At 43.3% G+C, this 27,646-nt stretch overlaps 1 protein-coding gene across 1 annotated transcript in view; it reads right to left on the reverse strand.

Annotated features, from left to right (window-relative positions):
• The window catches only part of TMEM132B (transmembrane protein 132B), a 463,877-nt gene that overhangs the window by 312,949 nt on the left and 123,282 nt on the right, over positions 1 to 27,646 (reverse strand). The window contains exon 2 of the mRNA XM_075012547.1: positions 20,697 to 21,585. Coding sequence (XP_074868648.1) covers positions 20,697 to 21,585 — 889 coding nt within the window. The remainder of the gene's footprint in view (positions 1 to 20,696; positions 21,586 to 27,646) is intronic.

The following is a 27,646-nucleotide window of genomic DNA, read 5'->3' on the forward strand; positions in this document are numbered from 1 at the left end:
GCCCAGGGCCCAGTGAAGTTTGTCACCAGTCCTGCCCTCACCTCACAATATGCAAACATTTTCCACCCCTCACAGTGCAACACACACGCTGCACACACACTGCCCACCCCTCTCCACAAAGCACACCTCTCCCCTGACAGCACACAAATCGCACACACCCCACAGCTAGGGCGACCTGAAAGCAAGTTTGAAAAATTAGGCCAGGGTGCATATATTACAGTTGTGTATATGAGACAAAGTCCCTACTATGGGGGTGTGTGATCATTACTTACAGTGCATCACATGGACACACACACACTTGCATGCACCCTGATTGTGAAATACACACACAGCACATCCCTCACCTCCCAATTAGTTGCTACCAAATTCACAGTCCATTCTGGTCAATGACACTGTTGTAGGGTTTTAAAAGAGTAAATGTCCTGATGTCAGCTGTTTACATCTGAAATGTCACGGTATGGTAATTGTAGGGGTCTTGACTTGGCTAGGAGGTCAGAGAGTTATTGCAGGGGGGAACTGTTGTACTGCTACTCTCACTTGAGGCTACTGCTGGCAACACTGCTACCTCTAGAGCTACACAGTTGCAGAGAAGTGGTTGCTGTCCGCGAGCCCAGCTGTGAAGGCACAGCCACCTCCAGCAGCAGTGCAGAAGGATGTCATGGTATGGTACTGCCACTGTTACTTCTAGGTTGTTGCCTGCAGAGCTGAGTCCTCAGGAGCAGCCACTGCTCTCTGGCCACCCAGCGCCAAAGACAGGAGCACAGAAGTAAGGGTGGCAACACCATACCACGGCATTCTTACTTCTGCTCTACTGCAGGAGGCAGCTCTGCTTTCAGAACTGCTGGCCCAGACAATACCCACCAATTTCCAGCCACCTAGCTCTGACAGCAGTGCAGAAGTAAGTGTGGCAATACCTCGACCGCCCTTGTGATGCCTCTGAAACTCCCTTTTGGGTCAGGATACTCATGTTAAGAAATGCTGGTCTCCCTCCTGAAACCTGCAGAGATAAGGACACAAAAGACCCGATTTCATGGGGGAAGAGAGGCAGAACAGATGTCATGGTCTGTGACAAGTTTTTCATGACAGTCAATTCGGTAGGGCCCTAGATATGTGAACTTAAAATATTCTCTCTCACACACGTGCACCCACTCACCTCAATTCTGCTACTTGCAATCATGCATAACTCGAGTAGCTTCCCTGCACTCCAATGAAATTACCCAGAGTGGGCCAAAGCCAAAACCCTGGCTCTAAAATAACCCAAAAGTTAAAATTTGTTTAGCTCCACCACCAACCGTCACTGCGAACTCCCCGCTATCGTGGGGCAAACTCCGAAACTCTGAAGACCCCAAACTTAGATGTGTCAATAGGTGCATGTTATTATCACCTCTAACATTAAAGATTTGCTATAAAAGAACTTTTACATGTCCCACCTGAGTTCTGAACTCTGACATGCTTCACCCCAAAAATGTAATAACTTCAGGTTTTGAACTATTTTCAACATGCAGAGAATGCACTGTTTTTAACCCTGGTTTTGCTTCTTTGCTTTTTGCTTCCCTCACTCACCGGCTTCTAGAACCAGCACAATGAGAGATGGCTTTTCAATGGAACTGCCTTCTAATTAATCTCATTAAGCCAGCCTAAAAGCTTAGCCCACCCAAAGAGAAGAAAGCAATTGCAAGAAATGGGTAGTCTTTTCACAGGAGCAATGTTAAAACATGACAGACTTGGGGGTCGACTTGGCCTCCCGCCATTCACACACCATAATATAGGGCTACCAGAGGGGGATGTAGCAGGCCTTCCACTGTCCCCTGTTAACCCTAACCGTGACAAATTAAAAGCAATCTTTTCAACCAGCGTGGATTGTAGCAATCGGCATTTGCTGGGATTTTATACTTTATCAGCACCTTGAAGGTGGATTTGTCTTTCTTGGCTGTTCCCTAATCTGCTGGGAATACCCAGCGTTTGGCCAGAGCTAGGGAGCTCAACACACAAATATGAGCAGTTTCAGCCTATGAATTTTTGTACTTCTTTTCAGTGGCAGAGTGATACACTTGAAACTCCTCAGTCCAGGTATCTCTGATCTGGCAACACCTGTGGATAGGATCCCGTCTGGCTGGAGCAGGAGCAGGACTGCCAGCTCCCCAGGCCTCATGGGTTAGATCCAGACGAGCTGCTGGCTGGATCCAGTCCACAGGCTCTAGCTGGCTGGGGGAGAGGAAGTGGATCTGCGCACTCCCAGTCCCTCTCCCCCGACCCCAGCTGGAGTAACAGCAGCTCAGCAAAGTGCTTAACTGTAGGTTTTTTCCCCTGCTGGGAATCGCAGCAGGGGGCACAGAGCCACATGTGCCCCTGCCAGCAGGGTGCCAGATAAACACTCCACCCCCCACCCCCTCACTCAGACCCCACACCCTCAATCCCCTCATGGACCCTCCCTCCCAGATCCTGCACCCGCAGCCCCAGTAGCACTTTAAATACAGCACATTGAGGATTTAACTTAGGACATATTATACTCTAAAGCTTGGTACATACAAAAGCTTTAGCAACAGACGTTGTTTGCTCTTTATCTTGGGGAACACCCGCGGGCTGGAAAATCCCATAATCTGGCACAGCCTATTCCCCAAAATTGTTGGATTAAAGAAGTTCAGGTGTATTGCGCAACGGTACCATTCAGCGCAGCAGAGAGAAGAAAGCCAAATGCAAGGCATGGGCTAGACACGTGCTCAGCCAAAGGGGAGAGAGGGCAGAGCCGCACCACCCCCTGGAGTTGTGCGCTGTTCCGGTGCGCAGGGAAGCAGAAGTGAGCAAATGTGCTCCATTTATCAAGATGCAGCAGAATTCTCCCCTGCCTGGTGCTCCAGCCCTGCCGTGCAGGGACGGCTGCTCTCCACCGCCTTCCTGTACCAGCAGGAGGGCTCTTCCTCCTCACTGCCCCACAGGCGGTCTGGCCCTCTGTGTTTTGCCCTTCCATTGCTCAAGCTGTTTAAAGATTTTAAACATAACATTACAGGAAGCGGAAAAGCTTTCAAGTGTTCAATTGTGGTACCTGCAGGCATCAGAGTCATTTGTCATGGTGTTCTCCTTAGGCAATGCTCTTGGTTCATCAGGGGTCCCATAACCTTGCTAATGCTATTTCCTTCATATAATGTCCACATTTATTGCCTGCAGCACATGTGCCAGCCACTCTATTCTCTACCATCTGTATGAGGCATTGGAGATTTAGTAGTAAGTACCAAACCCTTCACTACCTTATTGCACGTGCAGAGTATCTTTCAGTTCTCGCCTGACACAAATTAAGACAGAAGGGAGGGGTACAAAAGCCCATGACGTGACCTGTATTTCTTTACCTTTATTTAGCATTCACATGAACCTATGCACTGAGTATTTTTCTTAGGGCAGGGCTACCCTACAAAAGAAACTCAACGTAAGATACGCAACTGCAGCTGCGAGAATTACATAGCTGGAGTAGATGTACCGTAAGTCAAATTTCCAGTGTGGCCCTGTTGTGAGGGATCAACAGGAGAAACTCTCCCGTCCACTTCCCTTACTCGTTGCAAGAGTGAGGAGTGCCAGGGTAGATGAGGGTGCCCTCAGGGTTAAATTTAGCACCTCCATAATAGACATGCTAAATCAAACCCCAGAACATCCATCTTCAGATAAGTATAGACATGCCCCAAGATTCCCTAGGCACCTGTTGGGCTCCTACTGCCATATTGTGAGAGCAGCTCATATCTTTAATGTGTTTGTTTACTCTCATTGCACCCATGTGAGAGAAGTAAATGCTCTTACCCCCTTTTACAGATAAGAACCTGAGGCACAGAATTTCAAAGCTAAGGGGCTTGCCCAAGGCAACACAGGAAGTCTGTGGCATACTGTGTAATTGACGATGCTAAGCATGAGGCTAGTGTCCTTCCCTTTGGAGCATCCTTCCTACACTGGGAAACAAAGGTTCAAAGTTTGCACAGATGCACCAGCATGAATATGCAGCATTTGAAATTAAACTCAAAAACAATCAGAGAAATACGTCACTGATTTTAAGTGCTTTTATGCCATGTTAACGCCTGCGTGGCTGACAGCAGACTCTGGCCTAAATGTCCGCCTCTAAAAGAAACCAAATTTAAAGGTGTCTGCAATCTGTTGTAGCACTGTTCATTACACACAGGCCCACTAACTACAGCAATCCAATTTGTTTAAACAAGACTGAGACTTACTGCCTTTTCAGCTAACGAAGACCTGCTTTGGGATTTGATCGCAAAGTCCTGGGATAGCAGCACACAGCAAAAGCAGCATTCAAAACACAGTCCAAAATAAAGAATCCCCATCCCAATCCCCCTGGTGGTTGAGAGCGATTAGGGCCCACAATTTGCAGGAAACCAGCGGATGCTCTGTAAATTACAGTGTTCTCCCCAAGCTTGGAACCTTTTCAATTTACCCTCATATATCACAAGCTTTGTGAGGGTTTTTTCTTTTATTTTATTAAAAAAAAATAAAAAAGGGAAGTAATTGGGTACATAAAAATTTTATGCCCGAACTGGCTACCTTTAAATCACTCGCTGCACTACTGAATATTTAATCAATTTTATCAATTGAAAATAGCTTTACACTCATTTCTAGTTGCTGTTGAGCTCAGAACCAGTTGTGGATGTGCAAATCTCACCCAATCAGAAATGGGAAAAGTACCCAAAAAGTTACTCGAGTAGAAGTGTGCCCGCTTTGGGGAAATGTAATTGAGTAAAAGTCACAGTGTCCTTCTGGAAAATTACTTGAGTGAAAGTACAAAAGTGTTGCACCTTAATTTTACTCAACTATCCAGAAGGGGATACATCTGGATACTTGAGTCCAACTAAGATGTGACACCCTTCTACTTTTACTCAAGGGCTACGTCTACACTGGAGCATTTTCGTCAATAAAACTTCCACCAACAGCATTCTGCTTCTCCACAATGAGGAATAACGCCTTTGTCAACAGTTTCTGTTGATTAAAAAAAGCCATGTAGACGCTCCAGGGGGGCCCCTTTGTCAACAGATAGCGCTTCCAGTTCACCAGGCAGTCCTGTTTGCTGAGCTTCCAGTTGGCCAATCTGTTGAGAGCGCAGATGGGCAGTCTGGCCACTCTCTGTCAACAGAGCGGATTGCTCTTTTGATCCGCTTTAGTGCGTGGACGTGATCTATCAACAGAAGTTTTGCTGGAAGATCTCTTCCAACAGTAACTTCTGTTGAGAAATCGCTGTAGCATAGACGTAGCCAAGTAGTTTTCAGGGGGACATCATGACTTTTACTTAATTATATTTTCACCCACAGTAGCTGTACTTCTATTCAAGTAACTCCATCTCCGCACCCAATTAATTCCATCTCTTGCTGCTTTCATTCCCATTATTTAATATTTACAATACTATAATATCTTCAGGCTCTCAGATGTGCCAAAGGCTTTCTCTGTGGATGCTGCCAAAAGCCTTCTTGAAGTCAACGAATTTTATGTACAACTGTCTCTACCACTCTGTGCTCTGCTCTGCGATGTTTCTCAGGGTGAAAATCTGGTCTATACATCCCCTTCCCTTGCGAAATCCAGCTTGTTTATTCCTCAAAGACTTGTGGACAACATCTGAGATGCACTGGATGATGACCTTGGCTTGGATCTTGCTGGGTACAGATAGAAGGGTGATCCTATGCCCATTGTTGCGGACGCTAAGCGCTCCTTTCTTGGGAATCTTGATGATGACACCCAAGGACTGGACCAAAGGCATCCGTTGTCCTTTCCAAAGTGCTGTGAAGAGTGGTTGGAGAATAGCGGCTGCAAGTTCTGGGTCTGCTTTAAACAACTCCACGCTCAGGTTGTCAAGTCCTTTAACTAATATTTTCAGGCCACATTCAGCAGCCCCTTTGTGCCACATGCTGGAGTGAAACTGTGACAGCCTCAGCCCTTGGAGAAGAGTGGTTGTAATCAGTCCAGACTGAAAAGGCCAGATCTTGGAGACATTAGACAAGAAGAAGAGAGATGTTTTAGATGAGCCCAGATGAGTGGGGCCTAGGAAACAGTCCAGGTTCAAAGGTGAAATCCAGCACATGAAGTCTTCAGCTGAACTCCCGTTGACTTTACCTTGGGCAGCAGGGGCGCAGGGCCAGTGGCTGGCCCACTGGGTAAAAAACTTGGTGATAGTGCACTACCCCCCTCCCACCCCCACCTCCCGAGCCTCTGGACTTTGAAGTGGCTAAGAACTGACCCAAGGTTTTGTTGTAGTAATCCAAAGCATTGCGTCCTTTTCCTTCAACAACGAGGGTTTAATTCAATGTTTCCCCTATACTGCATGTTAATGCCCATCTCAAAATCACCCGCTATCCAGCACTCCACAAGCAAGAACCCACAGCAGCAAAATGATCAGCCACCTGCTTGACTGCCCGTGAATCTCCCATTCCTATCCAGTGACGTATTTAAGCACACATGTACGTTACGCACGCGGGTACGTACTTTGCTGAAATAGGGCCTAAGCCCATCAGTAGAGTTCTATGAGGCTACAAAATGGGTATCCACATCCACACCTTCAGAAATGGCCCACAGATATCCAGATCTGCAGATACCCTCCGTATAAAGCAGAGATCAAAGGATTTGCAGGTTTCTATGAAACAGACTCAATTCTCAACTGTGGCGGAGCAAAGCAGCACAGGGACTGAGTGCAAAAGGGAGGCTGTCAGGGAGCAGGACACAGTTCCATCATTCTCAGCTGACTGGCCACAGCATAAACTTCAGGGAAGCAGCTTTATCATTCATGGCCTTTCCCCCACTACAGAATCAAGAACAGCAGAGGCTCACTCCACTACACCCCATACATGTGTTCCCGCTATTTTTTTCCATCCATGTGCAGAATAAATTTTGTTGTGTGCACTGACGAACGTGCAGATGTGCTCCACCAGTAGAAACACATGCTGCCACCTGTGGCTAATCAGCTGCTGGCATTTTAATCTCTCGTAGGGAGCTGCCCAAGCACTCAGCTTAGAGGGAACACTGTCCTATACCCTGACGTACTCCCTACCCTTTCCACCGAGACATACCCACTCCTGTGTCCCTGCTGCTCCAGAGGAGAAGGAGCAACTGGGGGAGGAGACTCTCCAGGAAGAATCTTCAGCCAGTCTGAGTTCACTCTGCTGAAGCAGAACCATGGGGGAATTTCCTGGACCAAAGCACTGAGTGTAACCCCCCGCAGTGGTCTGCCACCATCTGGGCTCCGAGTAGCCTGTCTCACTGCAGCACTATGACCCCTCATCACAGCACCTAAGGTTACGCTTACAAAGACCACAACGCTTTGGAAAGCAAAATGCCTTCTGAGCCTTCCAACAGAACATTATACGCTCTTCTCAGTGTGCTCTCCGTGATGTGCACTGGTCCCCGTCTGCCCGACATCACGCTCCAGATCTGTACACGTTTTGAAACAAACTAGCGAGTTAAGCAGAAGCTGGCTGGAGATAATTAGGCAGAGCTGTCATGCTGAAACTTTGCCAGAGAAGGATAGGCCTGAGAATGGGCTTGTAAAATCCCAGCTACTTAAAAATGTAAAATCTCATTCCATTACTGTCAACAAGGATAAATTTGTGTCAAGTCATAGGGTATATTGGCACCTTCCAAATACACTGGAAACATTTTTCACGTTTCCCTCTTGTTTGTTGATTATAACAGCTCCTGCTAACGCCCCTGTCGACAAGAGGCTGTTAGAAAACTTGCTTTCCCATCAGTTTACCACTCAGCTGTAAGCTATGTATTTTAGAATACAATGCCTGATGCACTGTATGAAATGCACTGCAACTAATTATGCATGGCCCCACTTATCTATTTCTAATACAATTTGGTATACAAGATGCCAGCGTATATGTGGGTTGCCTTTAAATTTCCATACATACTTTTATTCCATTCTACCGTTATGTATGCAGACCCATATGCAGTATAAGTTATTTCAAATAAAAATATCTATCTTCTCTTAGGTACTCAGACTGTGTCAGGCCAGATCTACGCTAGACATAAAAGTAGATTGTAGATACGCGATTCTAGCTACAGCAATTGTGTAGCTAGAATTGACCTACAATCGATTCACCTGGCCATCCTCACAGAGGGAGGTCAATTGGAGAATCTCTCCCATTAACCTTCCTTACTCCCTGCAATATTGTGGCATACAAGGGTCGACTGCTAACCCCAGATAATTCAATTTTGCACGTCCCTAATAGGTGCGTGAAATCGAATCCCAGAAGATCAACCCGGTCAGGTCCATCTTCAGGGTAGTGAACACATATCCTCAGTCTTTTCCTGGATTTACCCTCCCAACACCCCTGCAACACAGGGGTGTGCTCTTAACCCCAACTCTACAAATGGAGAACTGAGGAACAGACCGTGTTCCTCCCTCTCGAATAATCACCTTAACAACATAAGAGCAAGTTCTGTATCAGCATAAGCCAGGGAGAGTCTGGTGATTTTCTCTTTCGCAGGACAGAGTTCAGACAGCGGGAGTTATTTCAGTTAATATTACTTCATTGTGATCTCATTGTGGTTATCTCTGAGACTATTTCATAACCGTAATTCAATAGTAAAACCAGCCTCTTATGGCTATGCTGCCTGTTTTTCATATGAAGAGTGGCCACTGTCCTACTTATGGTAGAGTAGTTGACCTTTATTTAAAATTCCATTAAATGGCTTTGCTAACTGTGGCATTGTGAGTTCTTCGAGATTTTATAGAATTAGCCGGGTCCTGTACCTTCCTTTGGACGTTTATCGTTATTTAAGATGTTAGTGTTTCCCAGTGTTTAGAAAAAGCAACTTCCATTCATTTTCAGAGGTTTATTTCCCTTAGCATTAGTGGCGCGGTAAGAGAGACTGACTGTAGAAAAGAGTATAATCCAACCCCCCCAAAAATCTACTAGAATACTTAGGAAATGCTCTATAACATGTAAAATACAGACGCTAGTACATATGGTGGCAATAAAGGATGATAGTGAGGGCATAGAAGTGCCTTGTTGTAACAGCGCCTTCCCCAAATCATCATGATAAAAGGCTTGAATTCTGATCACTGAAAATACCCAGAGCATCATCATTGACTTCAATGGACACAAGATCATGTAGCCAGTGTTTCTCACCACATCACTGTATCTAATATATATTATGGGAGGGACCAAAAAAAGGCTGGTATTAGGGATGTTAATGGATAACCAGTTAACCAGGAAACCTCATTCTAAACAGATGAAGTTAACAGATGGTTAACCAGTGTAGGCTTGAGCAGCCCCCAACCTGCCATGAGCAGGGAGTTGCTCCAGCCCCATGAGGTCCAGCCGTGGGGACCTGGCCTTCCCTCTCCAAGGACAAGAGCATTCCAGCACACCCAGAGCAGCCCGAGCCCCAGCCTTCCCAGATACCCCACCTCCTCATCAGTTAATCACTTAAACCTAACGTTTAACCAGTTAACCAATAAAATGGGATTCTACATCCCTAACTAGTATACAATGCCTTGAAACTCTTCTCCGACTTCCAAAGGGTTCCAACAAGCACTCCCTGCAGGGTTGCCCCAGAGATTTGTGGATTTGTAAGACTGAGCCAGATCTTGATGATGAATGGTGAGACACCATCAACCACTCTGGCTGACACAGTGGTTTCACCCCCCTTGAGGACTAGTCCACAGAGGGGATAACAACCTTCTATTGCTATCAGTTACTCAATTAGCTCAAACACCAGAAGTCTGGTCGGGGAATCTGAAAGTTCCAACTCTGCTGATGAACCATATTGGTGTCTACATGATGCCACATACTGGGATTTCTGGTTCCTCATTTGCTCTTCGAAACCCCTCCAAAATGACCCGCACAAAAGCTAAATCAAAAGAACACTAAGACTGCAAAACTCAAGAACTCGGAAGTTAGGGAACACCAGAATTAAGATCATCTGTGCAACTTCAATTCACAGCCCTTGCATGTGCACATTATAGTGTGGTCTTTAACCACAGGCTTGTATTATTTTTCGCCCACTGGACTCTATCTTATTCAGTGCACAGAAAGAACCTTTGCTCTGGGGATGGATTAGAACTGGTTGGTAAGAGAGGCTGTTGAACCCTTCCCTCATTTCTTGCAAGTGCTGGGGATTGAAGGAAGGGAAAGGACAGCATGCTAGACAGTTCATTGCCGCCCAGGAGCATTGAATTTTATCTGAACCTCTGCAACAAGGATCCTCTGTGACGCTGAGCATGTCCCATAAACTACATTTTGCACAGGGTGACTCTAATCTTGGGTTCCACCTTTTCTGGGTGCCTGATTTGAGACCCCGGCATCTGATTTGCAGAAGTGCTGATCACTCACACCTGCCACAAGAGTCAATAGGAGCTGTGCTTTGAACACAGGAAGTGCCATGGAATGCTACATTTTCTGATCAATCCAGTCCTTGGCATCTTAAACTGGAGAGTCAAAATCAGTGAAAATTTTTGACCTTAATATATTTTGATCTTAATGTAAACTCCCCATATGGAAAAGAGGAAAAATCGGTGAGCGATTCCAATACAATAGTGACGAGCATCAAAGAATATGGGCCAATAATTGTCTTCAGAGCCAGATTGGAACGGTGTGCAGTAGTAAGGGTCACATGCTGAACAATGAAGAGGAGGCAAAATAGTGAGAATTACGCATTAAGGCTATGTCTACACAGCAGCCTTATTTTGGAATAAGTTATTCCAGAAAAGGTTTTTCCAGAATAGCTTATTTTGAAATAGCATGTCTACACACAAAGTGCATACCGAAATAGCACTCAGCTACTTCAAACTGGAGCATCCACACTGATCGGACGCTGACTCGCATTTAAGGCCACCCAGGATCAGGGCTGGAGGCCCCCTGGTTCAAAATACGCCCCCATTGCCTGTCTATACAGCCCCTACACTGAAATATCTATTTTGGAATAGGCGCTATTCCTCATAGAAAGAGGTTAACAGAAAGCAAAATAAGCCATCAGCTATTTCATATAGCAGCCATTATTCTGAAATAAATTTACTGTATAGACACACCCTAAGTGAGCACCAACTATCCTGTGCTCTGAATGAGGCCACAGTCCTGGGTAAAACTAGCATTTGATGCTACCAGTCACCCTTAATTCTGGCCTCTACCTTTTAAATGCTTGACTTTGCAACTATAATAGTGTTCATTTAAGGTAGGTGTTTTGTGTGGTGTGTGCATAGAAGCTCACTCACATATTTCTCACCAAGATAGAATGTGTGTCAATATTGACTGACTGGAGCTTACTTTTTTAGAAATTTTTTCAAGTATTCCCAAGTCTCACAGAATGGTCTCCAGTAATATTTTAAATTTTGTGATTAGTAACAGAGAAAACCTTTCTGATTAATTTAAGAAGCATCCTTCCCCCACACCTCCCACTCTACTTGTGCTGGATTTTTATGCAAATTTAGCTCTCGGGCTTTTATAACTAGGCATTTTAGCTGTGCAGCCTTGCTACCTGATTCATAATGATTTCGTTTTAAATTTTGAAGGCCATTTTCAACATGTTCCCACTACTAAGCCGTGCTAAGTTACTAATATTTTGCAGTCTCTTGTTTCCTATGTATTTCACAGTCTAAAACCTTCTGTTTCATTTCCCTTTTCCTCTTGGCAGCTATTGGCAGAAGGCTGACTCTTACCTCTTTTTCTGGCCTTCTAAAATACCATTTGGGTCTCTACAGATCTTTCATTACTAACAGAGAAGTCTCACAAAGTCTATTTTAGTGCCCTATGTGATTTTTCCCCCCGTAGGAGGCTGACATAAATCCATACAGATGGGGTTATGTTTATTAATATAAAATTCTTCCTATCCTTTTCGACTAGTAAGAGCGATTAGTAAACACTAACATGCCTGTATTTCACCTTGTACGAATGCATCCAAAATCAAAAAGCAAATTACACTCCTGCAATGTACAGAGTGTAGCTCAAGCGCTTAGGCACCGCATATATGCTAGGATTTTACTTTGTGCATATGCTGTCCATTCCTCTCGACCACTGCTTCCCACCTATGGCATGTTTCATCTGTCTCGTAGAAGATTCATTAAATGTCTGTGCCTTCCTATTTTTATAGGAACATCTCCAGAGTCTGCTTCCATTCTGACAGAGGATTAAAGAATGATGGGTCATTCGTATCAGATGCATGTAATGTATGCTAACACCATTGTTTCTTGACAAACGCAACAAATTGCTGTTAGTACTCAGCCTCACTTTATTTCTAGATTCTTACTCGCAATTAACACAGACTTGGAAAACAGCACTGAGGCTACCCACATTTTAATAAACCAAGTCATGGCTTCTTTTCTTGTAACCAAGCTGTGATTACAGTAAACCCTCGATTTAATGGACTCATAGGGGACGGGGTGTCCGTTAATGCCGAAAGTCTGTTATATCCGAATGGTTACACTGTATGGTGATGCAATGACCTTTCCAGCCCATCACTCGCTCTTGTCCTCTGTCCCCCTCTTCCTTTCTCCCCATTTGCCCCATTCTTCCTCTCACACCTCCATCTCCCTCCCCCAGTTACCAGGACAGGAGCTGAATTCTGGCCTGGCTGCTTCCAGCTCCTGCAGTTCTCAGCACTGCAGCTCCTCCAGCCCCTGGCTCCAAACTGCCCATGCAAACGTAGAGCGTGGCTGCCCCCAGCCTTCCAGCAGGCAGCAGCCTCCAACCCCATTGCTGCTGCTCAGTGCCATTGCAGGCAGCGGCGTCCAGGGGTTGACATGGTCCATGCACACAGGGCTGGGGGAGGAGAGCTCCCACACCCTGCCACAACCCCCCCCCCATACACACCCAGCTCCTGTAGCTCCGGTAGCCCCAGCTGCTGCAGTGGCCCCTCCAGCTCTGGCAGCCTCAGCCGCTCGAGCAGCTCCTCCAGCCTCAGGCACAGCTCTGGTGAGGCTTCGGCATTTATTGAGGAGGTGGCAGGGGGAGGTGGCAGACGGCATCCGTTATTTCCATAGTCTGTTATATCGGGGTCTGTTAAATAGAGGGTTTACTGTACCTCCATTAAATGCTCCTCTTTGACACATTTTTTTTATGATTATTTTTCTTTCAAATATCTCTACTGTCCCAAGCAAGTGGGAAAATAACTGTACGCTCCAGGAAAGGAATGTTAAACCACTTCTAGGGGCATCTGCTTGGTGAGCTGTCTGTCTTTTCAGTCAATTCTGCCTTCGCACCTTTTTTATATAACTCCTCCATTTATATCAGGAGACTCCTTTTTTAAAAAAAAAAATAAAGATATTTTTCCCTTGCTCATTCGCAGTTTCCATTTTCCCCTCACTTTTCATGTATTTATTATTCACTAATCCAACATTTTACTCATCATAAACTTAGGTTAGTAAAGTAAATATTAATACATGTCACGTGCGCATCAGAAGAGAAAACTGGGCTTACAAATCTTCCACATATGCACTTCCCCCTTTGCAGGGTTCTCCAAACAGTTTAATGTTAATAGGCACCAGAAGGGAGCATTGTGTTCATCTAATCCAGGCTTTCTGGGCGGGGTGGGGGGGCCAAAGGAGGCACCCAGCCGCGACACCCAGAGCCACACACCCTTTAAATCACTGCCAGAGTACTGGGTTACACTCTCACAGTGACTCTGAGGGCTGGGTGAGCAGTGCTGAGGATCTGGCTGCCCCAGCCCTGCGCCTTCTGCCTGAGGCCCCACTCCTTCCGGGAACACAGATCTGGGCCTCCCCCTACCTTGCCTCAGGGCCCGGCAAGGCTGTCAGCTCCCCCATCTAGTCTGACGCAGGCCCACAAATTCACCCAGAATAATTCCTGTTGAAATACAGCACGTCTTTTAACACACATTCAATCGTGATTTAAAAATTATTCCTGTGTAGAGGCTTTACAGCAGCTCAGTTGCAAGGAACTGTGCCAAGTATCAGAGGGGGAGCCGTGTTAATCTGTATCTGCAAAAATGAGAAGTCCTGTGGTACTTTATAGACTAACAGATTTATTGGTGCATAAGCTTTTGTAGGTTCATTTGACCAAGTGAGACTTTACCCACAAAAGCTTATGCTCCAATAAATCTGTTAGTCTATAAACTAATTGTGCATCGCTGCATAGGTTCTCACCGACAACACAGAACAAGCCAGCCTCACCACTAGGCAACGTGCACATCACCAGCACCATCTTGCACAATAACTTGCTACAGACCCCAAGGCAATGGCCAAAGGATGGAATTCGAGCCTCACTCCCAAAGCTATGTGTCGTCTGGGGTTCGACACAACAATGGCAATTTATGTGCATGTCTGTCTTTCAATCAGACATAACCTCTCTTGTCTGCTTTGCCGTATACAAAGCAATAAATGTCTTCAGAGACTGATTGATGGTCAAAGGAGAGCTGAAGCCTTTAATCAATTTTAAGAGACTATTATAAAGCCATAGGTTATTCCTATTATTCATCCATAACATAAAAAAAGAGCAAAAATAGATTACTGGGGAATGACTGAAAGCAGCATGTTATCGCTCTCTGGCTCACTTTCCAGCTGCCTCCCACTCTGGATGAGGGCCTATCACTAATAAATGGGAAGGGGTTTCAAAAGCAAAGAGTTGTTCCAGGATTTGCATGGAAAAGAAACTGTCGCTGGACACACAGGGTATGTCTACACTACAGAGTTATTTCAGAATACCTTATTCTGGAGTTATTATTCCGAAATAAGCTATTGCAGCATAATGTGTCCACACTGCAGGGAAGCCCTGGAGTAACCAAAACTTATTTCAGAATAGCGGGTCCACGCACAATAGAGCCTATTTCGGATTACAGCCCCTGGAAGCACTCTGGGGCTATGTCTACACAGAAATGTTATTTTGGAATAAGCTATTCCAGAATAGTTAATTTTGAAATAGTTCTTATTCCCTGTCTGTACAGGCCATATTCCAAAATGTCTATTTCAGAATAGGCACTATTCCTCACAGAATGTGGTTTACAGAAATTGAAATAAGCCATCCACTTTTCAGAAATTATTTCAAAACAGCAGTTTTGCTGTGTAGACTCTCGCAAAGTTATTTCAGAATAGCAGCTGTTATTCTGAAATAACTTTATTGTGTAGACACACCCACAGAGACCAGCTTTCAGACATGGACTCCTTAACAGGACATGTTCATTGGAAAATGCAAAATTTGTGCAGGGTCACAGGGGGTTGGCAATTTAAGTCTACTGCAGTAATAGAGATTTAGTTGCCACTTTCAAGGTACAAAAGGTCTAAGTATTCCAGGCTGGAACTGGTTAACATTATGTTTCTGTATGATGTACATATTCTGAATGCTTTCTAAAACACATACATTTTTCTTGATACTGTTATAAAAACAACACTGTCCATCATCAAATTGCTATTTGCTTTTCTTGCCATTGGCCAAGAAGCTGTTAAGCCTGTAATTTCAGAGTTAGATTAAGATCCCAATATTGTACCCAAAAAAACAGTATCTGATTTTTTTATGGACTGAAATTCAGTATTTACTAGTCCAAAAAGTCAACACAAAATAAAACACTGCACAATATAATGCATGAAATACCAAAGAGGCAGATAAAATTGCATACATCCATTCTTTTTGCATACAGTCATAGCAACAAAGTTTGCATCACAGTGAAAACCCTAAGAACGGTTTGGTTTTGATCTATAGTCTCACATGAGCCAGAATGGAATACATTACACTCCACATAACAGACACAATTTAAAACAATCGGTTATGCTGGGCAAAAACATATTTCCCAAAGGCAAACATATTCACGTCAATATATTTTTCACTGGTGAAAAGACATGGAAATTCTCGTATAACAGCCTTCTGGGTTTTTATGAACATTACTAATGGTCTGAAAAACAGGGAGTGCCTACAGTGGAATACTAAAAATTAGGTATAGGAGCAATAGTGATTTTATTTCACTCAACAGAATTCCTTGCTAGCGGCGTAAACTTTGGTTGAATAAATTCTCCATAGGCAAAAATGAATGTCATTTGAAACACTCATTGCAACAACTGCCTCTTCCCTTTCCGCCCAGGAGCTTCAGTGAGCAGGTAGCATCCTACCTCTTCCCTTCAGCATTTAGCTTCCTGAAATAAAACACACTGGTTCATTGACTATGGAGTAAATACATGCATGAGGAAGGAAATGACTGTCCAGACAAGATTTTGAGTAGTGTCTAATTTCTTGGGGAGTTTCCACTTTGGTCTTACAGGCTGAACACAAAACTGAAATCCAAGAATCTCAGGCGAGGTCTACACTTGACATTAAAGTCAATTATAGATACACAATTCTAGCTAGAGCAATTGCGTAGCTAGAATTAACATATATACAATTGACTTACCTGGCCGTCCTCACAGAGGGAGGTCAATGGAAGAAACTCTCCCATCAACCTTCCTTACGCCTCGCAATATTGAGGAGTAGAGGGGCTGACTGCCAACCCTAGATAGTTCAATTTTGCGCGTCCCCACTAGGCATACACAATGGAACCCCAGAAGACTGGGCTGATCTTCTGCACACTGAAGACATGCTCAGTGCTAACATGGCACCCATTGCAGTTTTGGGCAACTTGCTTACATCTCTGAATTGGCTCCTCTGTGTCTCCCATGTTGTGGGTAGATTAATGGGAACATAAGAACTTCCATTCAACATTGTGGCATTGGTCGTTTTAATTCAGTCTTCCGTCTCCACCATTGACCATTAACCAGTATCATATGCATCAGAGGAAGTTGCAGGAAAGCCAAAACTGAACAATTTTAGAATAACTTGTTCTTATGGGAAGTTTCTTCCTGGCCATAAGCACTTCGTTTTTGAGGTAGGCCTTGAAGCATGAGAATTTATATCCATTACACATTTTTACCCCAGTGAGACAGGAATGGTCATTCATTCTGTATTTATACAATAGGCACTGACTGATTCAGACTACAATACCCATGTTTCATAATAATATCAATGTTATATTATATTTAAATGTTTAATTAATGTTTTTGAAGTGTGTGACGCTGGCAAACCAGATGCCAGCTCTTGCCAAGACTCCAAGACATAGCTAAGAACTAACAGACTCATAGCTGGAGACCAGTCCCGTTCACCAATTTGTTAGTTTTGCTCAAAGTTTTATAAGAATGTATTTTGAGAACATTGGCATAACGTGGGAAGAAGCAGAAACAGTGGCATCAGACCAGAATCTCTGCAAAGCACTTGTTGCCCACTGTGCCCACACGCACAGGCGGACCTAAGTCTAAGTCTAATTTTGTGTTCTGACTATATGAACTGCTTGTAAATTGCTGCATGCATTAATCTCACTTGTAAGGTCACTATGCCAGGCTATAAGAGAACATATATGTTTTGTTTTATAACTTTGAAAATGTTTGTGCTGACTTTGTGAACTCAGACGCGGGAATCATTCCAGATGGGAATAAGGGGCTTTTGAAATCAGGGGTCCATTTCAAAAGGACACCCCAGCTAAACAGGCAGCTGTGTTTCAAAACCGGCAGTTTTGAAGCGCTCATGGCCGCCATTATGCTAAGGAGGTGCTACATATTCTTAGCAGCGCCTCATTAGCATATCCCAAAGTGCCTCATTACCATAGCCCCACCAGTTAGGGTTTCGGCCCTGTTTTCGACAGTCTGCTCTGAGGTAGGCATTCAGTCATGAGCCAATCCAGACAGCTTGACAAAGTGCTCAGAAGAAGAAAGTTGCTGGAAGAAGGTTTGTTATTGATTCACTTTGGCTGTGTCTACACTTGCATTCCTTTTTCAAAAGAGGCATGAAAATGAGTAAAATCTAAACTGCAAATGAGGTGCAGATTTACATATTGGGTGCCTCATTTGCATATTCTTCTTTCAAAAGAAGAAAAGCAGTATAGATGCAGCTCTTTCAAAAGTAAACCCTGTCTTTGAAAGAACGCTTCTTCCTTTTTTTTACGGGAAGAAGGGTTCTTTCGAAGATGAGGTTTACTTTCGAAAGATATTTTGAAAGAATATGCAAATTAAGTTCCAGATAAGTAAATCTGCACCTCATTTGCATTTTCGATGTCCCTCATTTGCATGCCTCTTTCGGAAGAGGAATGCAAGTGTAGACACAGCCAAAGTGAATGAATAACAAACCTTCTTCCAGCAACTTTCTTCTTCTGAGCACTTTGTCAAGCTGTCTGTGTCTTTGTCACAGAGAGTATGCTTCTGGTACCCCCATCTTTTTAGACTTACAAGTGAGGAGTAAAAATGTGTCTAAGCTGCCAGTATGTATTGCAACTCTTCCTCTCTCTAGGGTTTAATACTCAGTCAGTATGAGGCCTTCCAATTACCTCTTGGCCTTCCTATTCCCGGGCCTGCCTCCTATTTCTCTGAGTTGTAGCTCTGTGCAGCTCTTCACCAACACTAACATTTAAGGGCGTAGCAATAAATACACAGCACTAACCCACATGTGGGTTAAGAGTGCCTGAAATCAGGATACTATGCAACTCAATAGTTCTCTGATGAAACTGGTTGGAAATTTTCAAAAATTACGATTTTAGCCAACAAAAAAAGAGGGGGAGGGAGTTCCCAGTAAAATTTTCACCAAAAAAAAAAAAAGATTTTCCATTTTCTAAACATTTCTAGTCAAGAACAAGAAAGTTGATTCCAATTTTGAGAAGGACGCAAAGAAAAACATATTTGGGTGGGTTTGTTTTTTTCCAGTTTTCTCTTTTGCTGTTAAATGGGAAAGTGCTGTGTCATGAGCAAGCAGCCATTTAAGCTTGGAAATCACTAAAATACTACTGAGGGGAGGAAGGCTGGAGAGGTGGTCTTGTTAAAACACTGACTTGTGACTCAGACAAACTAGTTCCGAATCCTCCTCCGCCACAGATTTCCAGCATGTCCTTAGGCAAGTCGACAGGGACCTGCAGTTCAGACTACAGGGGAGGTAAATAGCACAGCGTAGCAAAGAACTGCACTGCGGCTCCCCCAGGTGGATGCTGCAGGCACAAACTAAAAGGTTCCTTGTTTGCAAGCTACAATCATGCAAATGAGGAATCTTTTAGTCTATGCCTGCAGCATCTGCACGGATTTATAGCACAGTACTTTGCTAGGCTCTGCTACTCATATCTCCTTAGTCCAAATGACAGGGCAGCGTGGACATAAAAAACATAAGAATGGCCATAATGGGTCAGACCAAAGGTCCATCTAGCCCAGTACCCTATCTTCCAACAGACGCCAATTACAGATGCCCAAAGGGAGTATACAGAATAGGTTATCCTCAAAGTGATCCCTCTCCAGTCATCTATTTCCAGCCTCTAGCAAACAGAGGCCAGGGACACCCTTCCTAGCTATCCTGGCTAATAGTCATTGATGGACTTATCCTCCATGAATTTATTGTGTTCTTTTTTAAACCCTCTTAAAGTCTTGGTCTTCACAACCTCCTCTGGTGAGGAGTTCCACAGGCTTACTCTGCGTTCCGGGAAGAAAAATTTCCTTTTGTTAGTTTTAAACCTTCTACACATTAATTCCATTGGGTGACCACTCGTTTTTATACTATGGGTACAAGTTAATAACTCTTCCTTCCAACCTCTTAATTTCTGTGTCTCTGTACCCCACCTGTAAAAACATGGGGATAACATTTCCCTACCATGTGGGAGCATTGTAAAGTGTAAGAAATAAGAACTTGGGAGGTGCTTGGGTACTATGATAATACCTTCTAAAAGGGTAGCTGATTAAAGTTACATGAAAACCAGGGAAAATGCCAGTTATAAGTATTTCTCTAGCAAAAGGGACAGACATAGTCAATCATTCTGGCTGGCCTACAGGAGGTATAACAAGCAGAGGCAAAGTCAATTAAAATAGTCATAATCATTGTCCCATTTTATAAGTCATACAAATATTAATTATCAGAGGGGTAGCCATGTTAGTCTGGATCTGTAGCAGCAACGAAGGGTCCTGTGGCACCTTATAGACTAACAGAAAAGTTTAGAGCATGAGCTTTCGTGAGTTAACTCACTTCTTCAGATGCTGGTCCTGGAAATCTGCAAGGCCAGGTATAAATAGGCCAGAGCCTATTTCTTACACTTACACTTGCTCTGGCCTATTTATACCTGGCCTTGCAGATTTCCAGGACCAGCATCTGAAGAAGTGAGTTAACTCACGAAAGCTCATGCTCTAAACTTTTCTGTTAGTCTATAAGGTGCCACAGGACCCTTCGTTGCTGCTACAAATATTAATGACCCAGATTTCAAATTCAGCTTCCAGATACCAAATACTATTCTACTCACAGATGCTTAAAGAACACAGAATTTTTCCCCACTCTGTAAGACAAAGCTTGACATCCTTTATCAGGACAATACTCACAGAAACTCAACAGAGCTACAGGTTCAACCTCTCTAGTCCAGCACCCTCAGGACCTGTTGAGTGCCAAATGCAAGAACTTGCTGAACCATGGGAGGTCAATATTGTCTAGCACATTACCATCACTTCCACTGCTTACTGGGCTTTAAAAGGCATTTTAGGGATAAATGACAGCTAAAGAACACCACACACCACTGACAGCCAGGACTGGTGGCTGGAAACAAACTTTACAGGACCACAGGAAACATGGCCACACTTCATGATAAGTGGTGATCCAGCTAACTAAAATCATTATGGATTACGGCTGTTGCCAGACAAGAGAGTTCCAGATTACAGAGGGTCAACTGTATAACCAGGGGATGCATTCAGCTCTTGTAATCTGCTGAATTGTTTGACCTCACAGTACACTTACCTTAACGTAAACTGATCTGCTAGGGAGTCACCAGTAAGGGAGATATGAAAGGTTACTATGTCACCTTCCTCGACAGGATTGAGTGGTAAATGGATCATGATATTCTCATCCAGCCTCAGGGAAGACAGTTTTAGTTTGTCTTGAGTTGGATAAACAATGATGCTACCAACCCTCTCCGCAGGCAGCAAACCCTTGTGTGCGTTATCTTGACCCGCATGTATGTTATTTTCCCACTTGGCATCCTCAGGAGAACACTCCCCATCTGTTGCATACATCTTATAAAAGAGTTCCACTGTAATCCCTTCCAACAAAGCTGCTGTTTGCTCTTGCTCCAAAACCAATGGTGGAGGAGATCTGAACCAACTGGGAGCTAATTCCAGTTCTGCAACACATAATCCTAGATGGCCTGCCAAGCGACAGCTAGCCACAGCTTCTCTCGTCTCCAAGAAAGCAAACATCTTCACACAGGGCAATCTCTCGGAAGAATCATAATCATCCCAGTCCCTTCCTGCAATATAGAACAAGGCTTGTACTTTAGGCCTGTTGGAATATATTGAGCTGTCAATTATGTGAGATTTTAATTTCCAGTTAAATGTGAATTCATTAGCGAAGCCAAAAGGAGCAGAAGTCAGCATGAGGTCCTCAGGAATAGCTTGTTCAACTGAAAAAGGTCCATAAGTGGCATTTACTACAGGCGGCTGGTTGGCTTTGTAAATAAAGAGTGACTCTACCCTAGCCTGCAAACTGGAGTTCCTCATGATATCTTGATTGGCTTCTTTGAGGAAGAAGGAAACATCAGCACTAGAGATGTGATAACTCATGGGAAGATACACCGGCAGGTTTGAAAACCTCTGTGCGCTGTCCATAACTCCTCCTCGGCTTTCCACCACTGCAAACCAAAGGAAAAAGAATTCTAATATTTACTTAGCCATTTTTCTTTAATTCCTTTCAAAAGCAATTATTCAGTGGAGATCATTGTAGTTGTTCACCATTGCAAAGCATTTAAATATTGTCACCATGAATGTTACCTTGCTCACTTTTAGGCTAGCCTGCCAATACTTATTCCACGAGTAACAAGAAGTCCTGTGGCAGCTTTGAAACTAATAAATTTAGGCCATGAACTTTCTTGGCTAAAATCCACTTCCTCTTGTTATTTGTGAAGCTACAGCCCAACACTACTATCCCTCTGAAACTACTTCCCTTTCCATTCTTCCTGTAGTGCTCCTGATAAAGTTTACCTTAAGGTCTTGATCCAAAGCTAACTGAAGTAAAAAACTGGCATCTTATAAACTAACAGATATTTTGGAGCATTTGCATCTGACGAAGTGGGTCTTTGCCCACAAAAGCTTATGCTCCAAAGTACCCGTTAGTCTGTAAGGTGCCACAGGACTTCTTGTTGTTTTTGCGGATACAGACTAACACAGCTCCCCTCTAACAGCTGAAGTCAAGTGGGTTTTTTGATCAGGCACCAGTAGCAGAGATAAAGTCAGGTTCCAGTTTGGATTTTGCCAAATCTTATTGGTTGGATTTTCATTTTGCGCTACCAGATCAAACCCATGCATTCTGGAGATCCATATTCCACTATATACGGAAACAACCACAGTGTGTAGATGAGCCATTAATAAAACAAAAGGTTTATGTTTTGACCAACATTGCTAAAGAGGAAAAGTCGCGCTATTTTGGGGGACTGCAAATCTGCATGAATGCTAATTTGTTTTTGCAAACTATGACGACGAGCTGTTCAGACAGGGGTTCCATTTAGAACTGGTTTGAAGCCTTTTGATGAAACACTATTTACAATCAAAATATTTCACAGACACTTATGAATTTTGAGGGAGGTTTCAGTGGGGCTGTCTCTCAGGTCCAGGATGGAAGGAACCCAGAGGAAGAGATGAAGCCTTATCTTTTTGATCCAAAATAACAGGTGTTCTGAAATAAATCCTCTTCAAAAGACTTCTAAAGAGTTTGGTTTTGTTCCAGTGCAGAAAGGAAAATAACATTTCAAACCCTGCAAGTAGTCAGAAAATGGATTTGTCATTTCCTTACCACAAAACATTCTGGAAGGGAAAAGGTGCTGGGGAGGGAGAGACCTAGATTACAAGGTCTTTGTTTGGGCCCATCTCTAATGAATACTGAAGTATAATCCAAATGGACTATAATACTAAAAAAAAACACAAATCAGGTCTTCTACATTAACATTTTTATTATACGGCAAAAGTCCAGTAAAAGCTGCTCCTCTGGGAATCATACCAAAACTAAACAGAATCCAATTTATTAAACACAGAGCAGCTCCCTAATGTGACAAGAGAACAGGAACAATGACAGAGTCTAAGGTCAAACTTCTTTTACTCTGTACCTAAATTTCAGGGTGCAAATCTAATGTTTGTCTTTGGCAGATACAGAAGATGCTCAATGCTACAATGACAGCAACAATAGCACCTGTTACACACGAGATGACTCAGATACCGTCAGACATAATTTAGCACTGATAAGAGCTGTAATATTTAAGCTGCCCTTTCAAGCTGTGTATTTAACAAGGCTACATTTCTTGAAGATATATTATAAGGTAAGTCTCATCATCTATTTGCCCTTGACTTGGCTCCATTCTGGTTCTCTTTTAAAAATGTACTCATTTCTTTTTGATTGCTCAATTTTTTCTCCTATTGTTTATTTAAATCCCTCTCTCATTTTATTATAAAATTCATTACAAAATTTCCTTTTTTCCCTATATATTTTGATTGTTTCTGCTGTGGTCACCAAACCACCATTCTCTCAGATGTACACAAAAGTATAAAAACACAACAACATGCATTAGCACAGCACAATATTCACCAAAACCATCCCCTCTCCAGCTTTCATGCACACAGTTTACTTGAGATACTTTGACCATGAGTGTACTATATACAAAGGCTATGGGTCTAACTGTGGCTTTGCTACAAACTCCAAAGGAAGAGGCAGTCAAGATAGGCTGCCTCATACTGGGACTCAGAGGACATGGCTACACTGAAGCTGGGAGGCACAGCAGTAGCATGCCTAGATATTCTCTAGCTAGCTTTGATCCAACTACCTCCTAAAAATAGCAGTGCAATTGTGATAGCATAGGAAACAGCATGGCCTAGCCACCCAAAAGTGCAGCTCACTCCTGCTCCCCGCACTCTGTACACATTTGTGCTGCCACAACTGTGTTGCTATTTCTAATGAGCTCAGCTATGCCAGCACATGCTGCAGTCACACTTTGCAGCCATGTTGCTTGCATTTTGAGTTACAGGCGGGTTCCTGGTTGTTCCCTTGCTCCTGGGTTGCAACGATCTCTCCTAATCATACACTGCGAACCAGTCGTGTCCCCTGGTAAACCAGCACCTCCCTTCCCAGATCTGTGCATGACGCACAAGAAGGGAAGCCCTCACCACAGGATGTGGAGATCCTGACAATCCCTGTGAGCAGCACAGGCAGGCTCACACTCGAGCTTTTCCATTGAGGTAAAAACTCCAAGGGATAGCAAAGGCACTCGGAGAAAAAATAGTCTTCCATGGGAACTCATAAGAACATCATATTGGAAAAAGCTTTTTGATGATCATGCTGCAGGATTCAACAGGTCTTATTTATAGCAGAAATTTCAGAAGAAAACTGTTCAACATGATCAGGAGCGCCAAGGCCTATTCTAGCTACCAAGGAATGCTTTAGCAACTCCGTTACTGCGCTGCTATTTATAGCGTACCTTGACACAGCAAGACATGCCATGGCAGAAACTGAAATTGCAGATTTCAGTAGCTGAAAGCGAACTTGGTTCTTGTGAAAGCAGCGGGGAAGTGTTGTTTGTTTCTCTGCCGAAAAGTCAGATTTCAGATCCGTGCCTTCCATGAGCGAATTGCAGATATATCTAGCTGCATCTGATGGCAAAATTTTTATGATGGTTCATTCATCATAAAATTATCCAGCTGTAAGAGACAATAAGCCAAGGGCATGCAGCAAGACGATATTCTCCAATTGCCAATAGAAGTGTTGAATTTTGCCTTCTCCCAAGATAAAACAGATTCTTGGGGAGTTTTAAACACTGGTGCATTTCCAGGAAGTAAACAGAAATGGGAAGAGGACATGAGGCTTCATTATACTAGCATTTACATGACAGCGAGTTTTATCACCTTTTTACACAGATGTTTTATTTCGCTCAAATATTGATTACAGGAACTTTAAAAGTACGTCTCTCCTCTTCCTGATTTCATTACAGTGGTGGCAGTCAGCATATCATCTGACACATTGGTGTGGAGCCTAGGCTTCTGTCCTGCCATAATTCAAACAAAATGAGACAATTTTTGTCTGAAAGCTTGCACGGGAAGCCATAAACACCAGTAGACAGGGCTAGGTTTTGTCCCAGAACCAGCCTGAAACAAAGTACAATACCTGAATTTTGCAGCATTTTATGATGCTAGCTGTACACCTAACAAGAAATACTTCGAACCACACGCCAGCCAACACCCCCTGGTTTCAGTTCCAAGGTTCAGCACTTGTGGCATCAACCACTTTAAAGCAGCCATCAGAAACACGACCCTGTTCCAGCTTTAGGAGTTGGGACAAAACAATTGTTAAATCACCTACTCTTTAAACAACAGCTTCAGTAAGAGCAGGAGAGAAGAACATTATTTGGTCCTGTTTAAAGCAATGAAACAAAGAAGAGGGATGATGGGAAAGAACTAGAAGAGCAACAGGTAACCCAAGCTCGTTTCGCCAGAGCCGTGTGCTCTTTCAAAGCCATAGTGATGTCACTCTGGTACTAACAGTACGAGGGGGGCAAGGGGAAAAGGAAATGTATGTAAACAACACACACAACCATTCTGCCAGAATCAAAAGTGACCTGTGATTTGGATGCCTTGCTTGAGATGCCTTAAAAGGAATTGATTTTCTTCCAGAAGTCAAGAGACAGGTGCGCAGAGTCATTGAACCAGATGGAAAAACCCTATATATGATGTTGTCACTTAGAGACTGGCGGAAGGAGGGGGTGCAGCAGTACCGCTAATAGGGTGATCCAATCTGTGTAGTTCACTCCCAGCTTCTGTGAAACAGAGGCTAGAAACACCATCCTTGTCCATCCTGTCTAACAGCCATTGATTGACCTATCCCCCATGAATTTATCTAGTGTCTTGGCCTTCGCAACATCCTCTGGCAAGGAGTTCCACAGGTTGACTGTACCTTGTGTGAAGAAATACTTCCATTTATTTGTTTTAAACTTGCTTCCTATTAATTTCGTTTGGTGACCTTCAGTCCTTGTGTTAAGAAAACACTATTTACTACTTCTCATATCTACTTTTTCTACACCAGTCATGAATTTATCGACTTCAGTCATATCCCCTTCCCCTCCCCAGTCGAGTCTTTTCCAATCCCAATCTTATTAATATCTGTTCATACGTAAGCTGTTCCAAACCTCTAATCATTTTTTGCCCTTTGCTGTACCTTTTCTAATTCCATTATATCTTTTATTGAGATGAGGAGACCACATCTGCACAAAGTATTCAAGACATGGGCATACCATGGATCTATAAGGAGGCGATATGATATTTTCTGACTTACCTATCCCTGTCTTAATGATTTCCAATGTTCTGTTCTCTCTCTCTTTTTTTTTAAACTATCGCTGCACACTGAGAGGATGTTTTCAGAGAAGTACAAAAATTATTCCAAGAGCTCTCTCTCGAGTGGTAACAGCTAGTTTAGACCCCATCTTTTATTTATATACAGTTGGGGTTATGTTTTCCAATGTGCAGTGCTTTACATTTATCCACATTAAATTCCATCAGCTTTTTTTTTGCCCAATCACCCAGTTTTGAGAGCTCCTTTTGTAGTTCTTCTCAGTTTGCCTGGGACTTAAACTATCCCAAACAGTTTTTGCATCATCTGCAAATTTTGCCACTTCACTGCGTACTCCTTTCTCCAGATCATTTATGGATATGTTGACTAGGACTCGTCTTAGAACAGACCTCTGTGAATTCCAGTAGTTACGTCTTTCCATTCTGAAAACTTACCATTTATTCCTACCTTTTATTTCCTGTCTTTTAAGCCAGTTACAAATCCAAGAGAAGACCTTTTCTCTTATCCCAGGAAAACTTACTCTCCTGAACAGCTTTTGCTGGGGACCTTGTCAAAGACTTTTTGAAAATCTAAGTACACTATATCCACTAAATCCCCCTTGTCCACATGCTTATTGTTGACCCTCAAAGAATTCCAGCAGATTGGTGAGGTATGATTTCCCTGCATAAAAACATATTGACTCTTCCCCATTAGGTGTTTGATAATTTTTTTCTTTACTATAGTTTCAACCAGTGTGCCTGGTATTAAAATCAGGCTTACCAGCCTGAAATTGCTCAGATCACACCTTGCGCCCTTTTAAAAATTAGCATCACGTTAGATTTCTTCCAGACATTTGATACAGAGGCTTGTTTAACTGAAAGGTTACTGACCACATTTAGTAGTTCTGCAATTTCACATCTGAGTTCCTTCAGAACTCTTGGGTAATGCCTTCTGCTCCTAGTGACTTATTATGGATTAGTATCTCAATTTGTTTCAACATACCCCTTAATGACAACTCTGTCTGGGACAGTGCCTCACATTTGTCATCTAAAATGAATGGCTCAGGTTTGGGAATGTCCCTTATATCCTTAGCCATGAAGACTAATGCGAAGAATGAATTTAGCTTCTTCCCATTGGTTTTACTGTCCTTGAGTGCTCCTTTAGTATCTCAATTGTCCAGTGGCCCTACTAGTTCTTTAGCATGCTTCCTGCTTTTCGTGTACTTTAAGAATTTTTGGTTATATTTGGAGCCTTTGGCTAGCTGTTCTTCGTGTTCCTTTTCGCCCTTCCTAATTGTATTTTTACACTTAATTTGCCAAAGTTAATGCTCCTTACTAGTTTTCGCACTAGCATGTAACTTCCACTTCTTAATCAATGCCTTTTGATCTTTC

This window comes from Carettochelys insculpta, chromosome 18, assembly GCF_033958435.1.
Source record: "Carettochelys insculpta isolate YL-2023 chromosome 18, ASM3395843v1, whole genome shotgun sequence".
Lineage (NCBI taxonomy): Eukaryota > Metazoa > Chordata > Testudines > Carettochelyidae > Carettochelys > Carettochelys insculpta.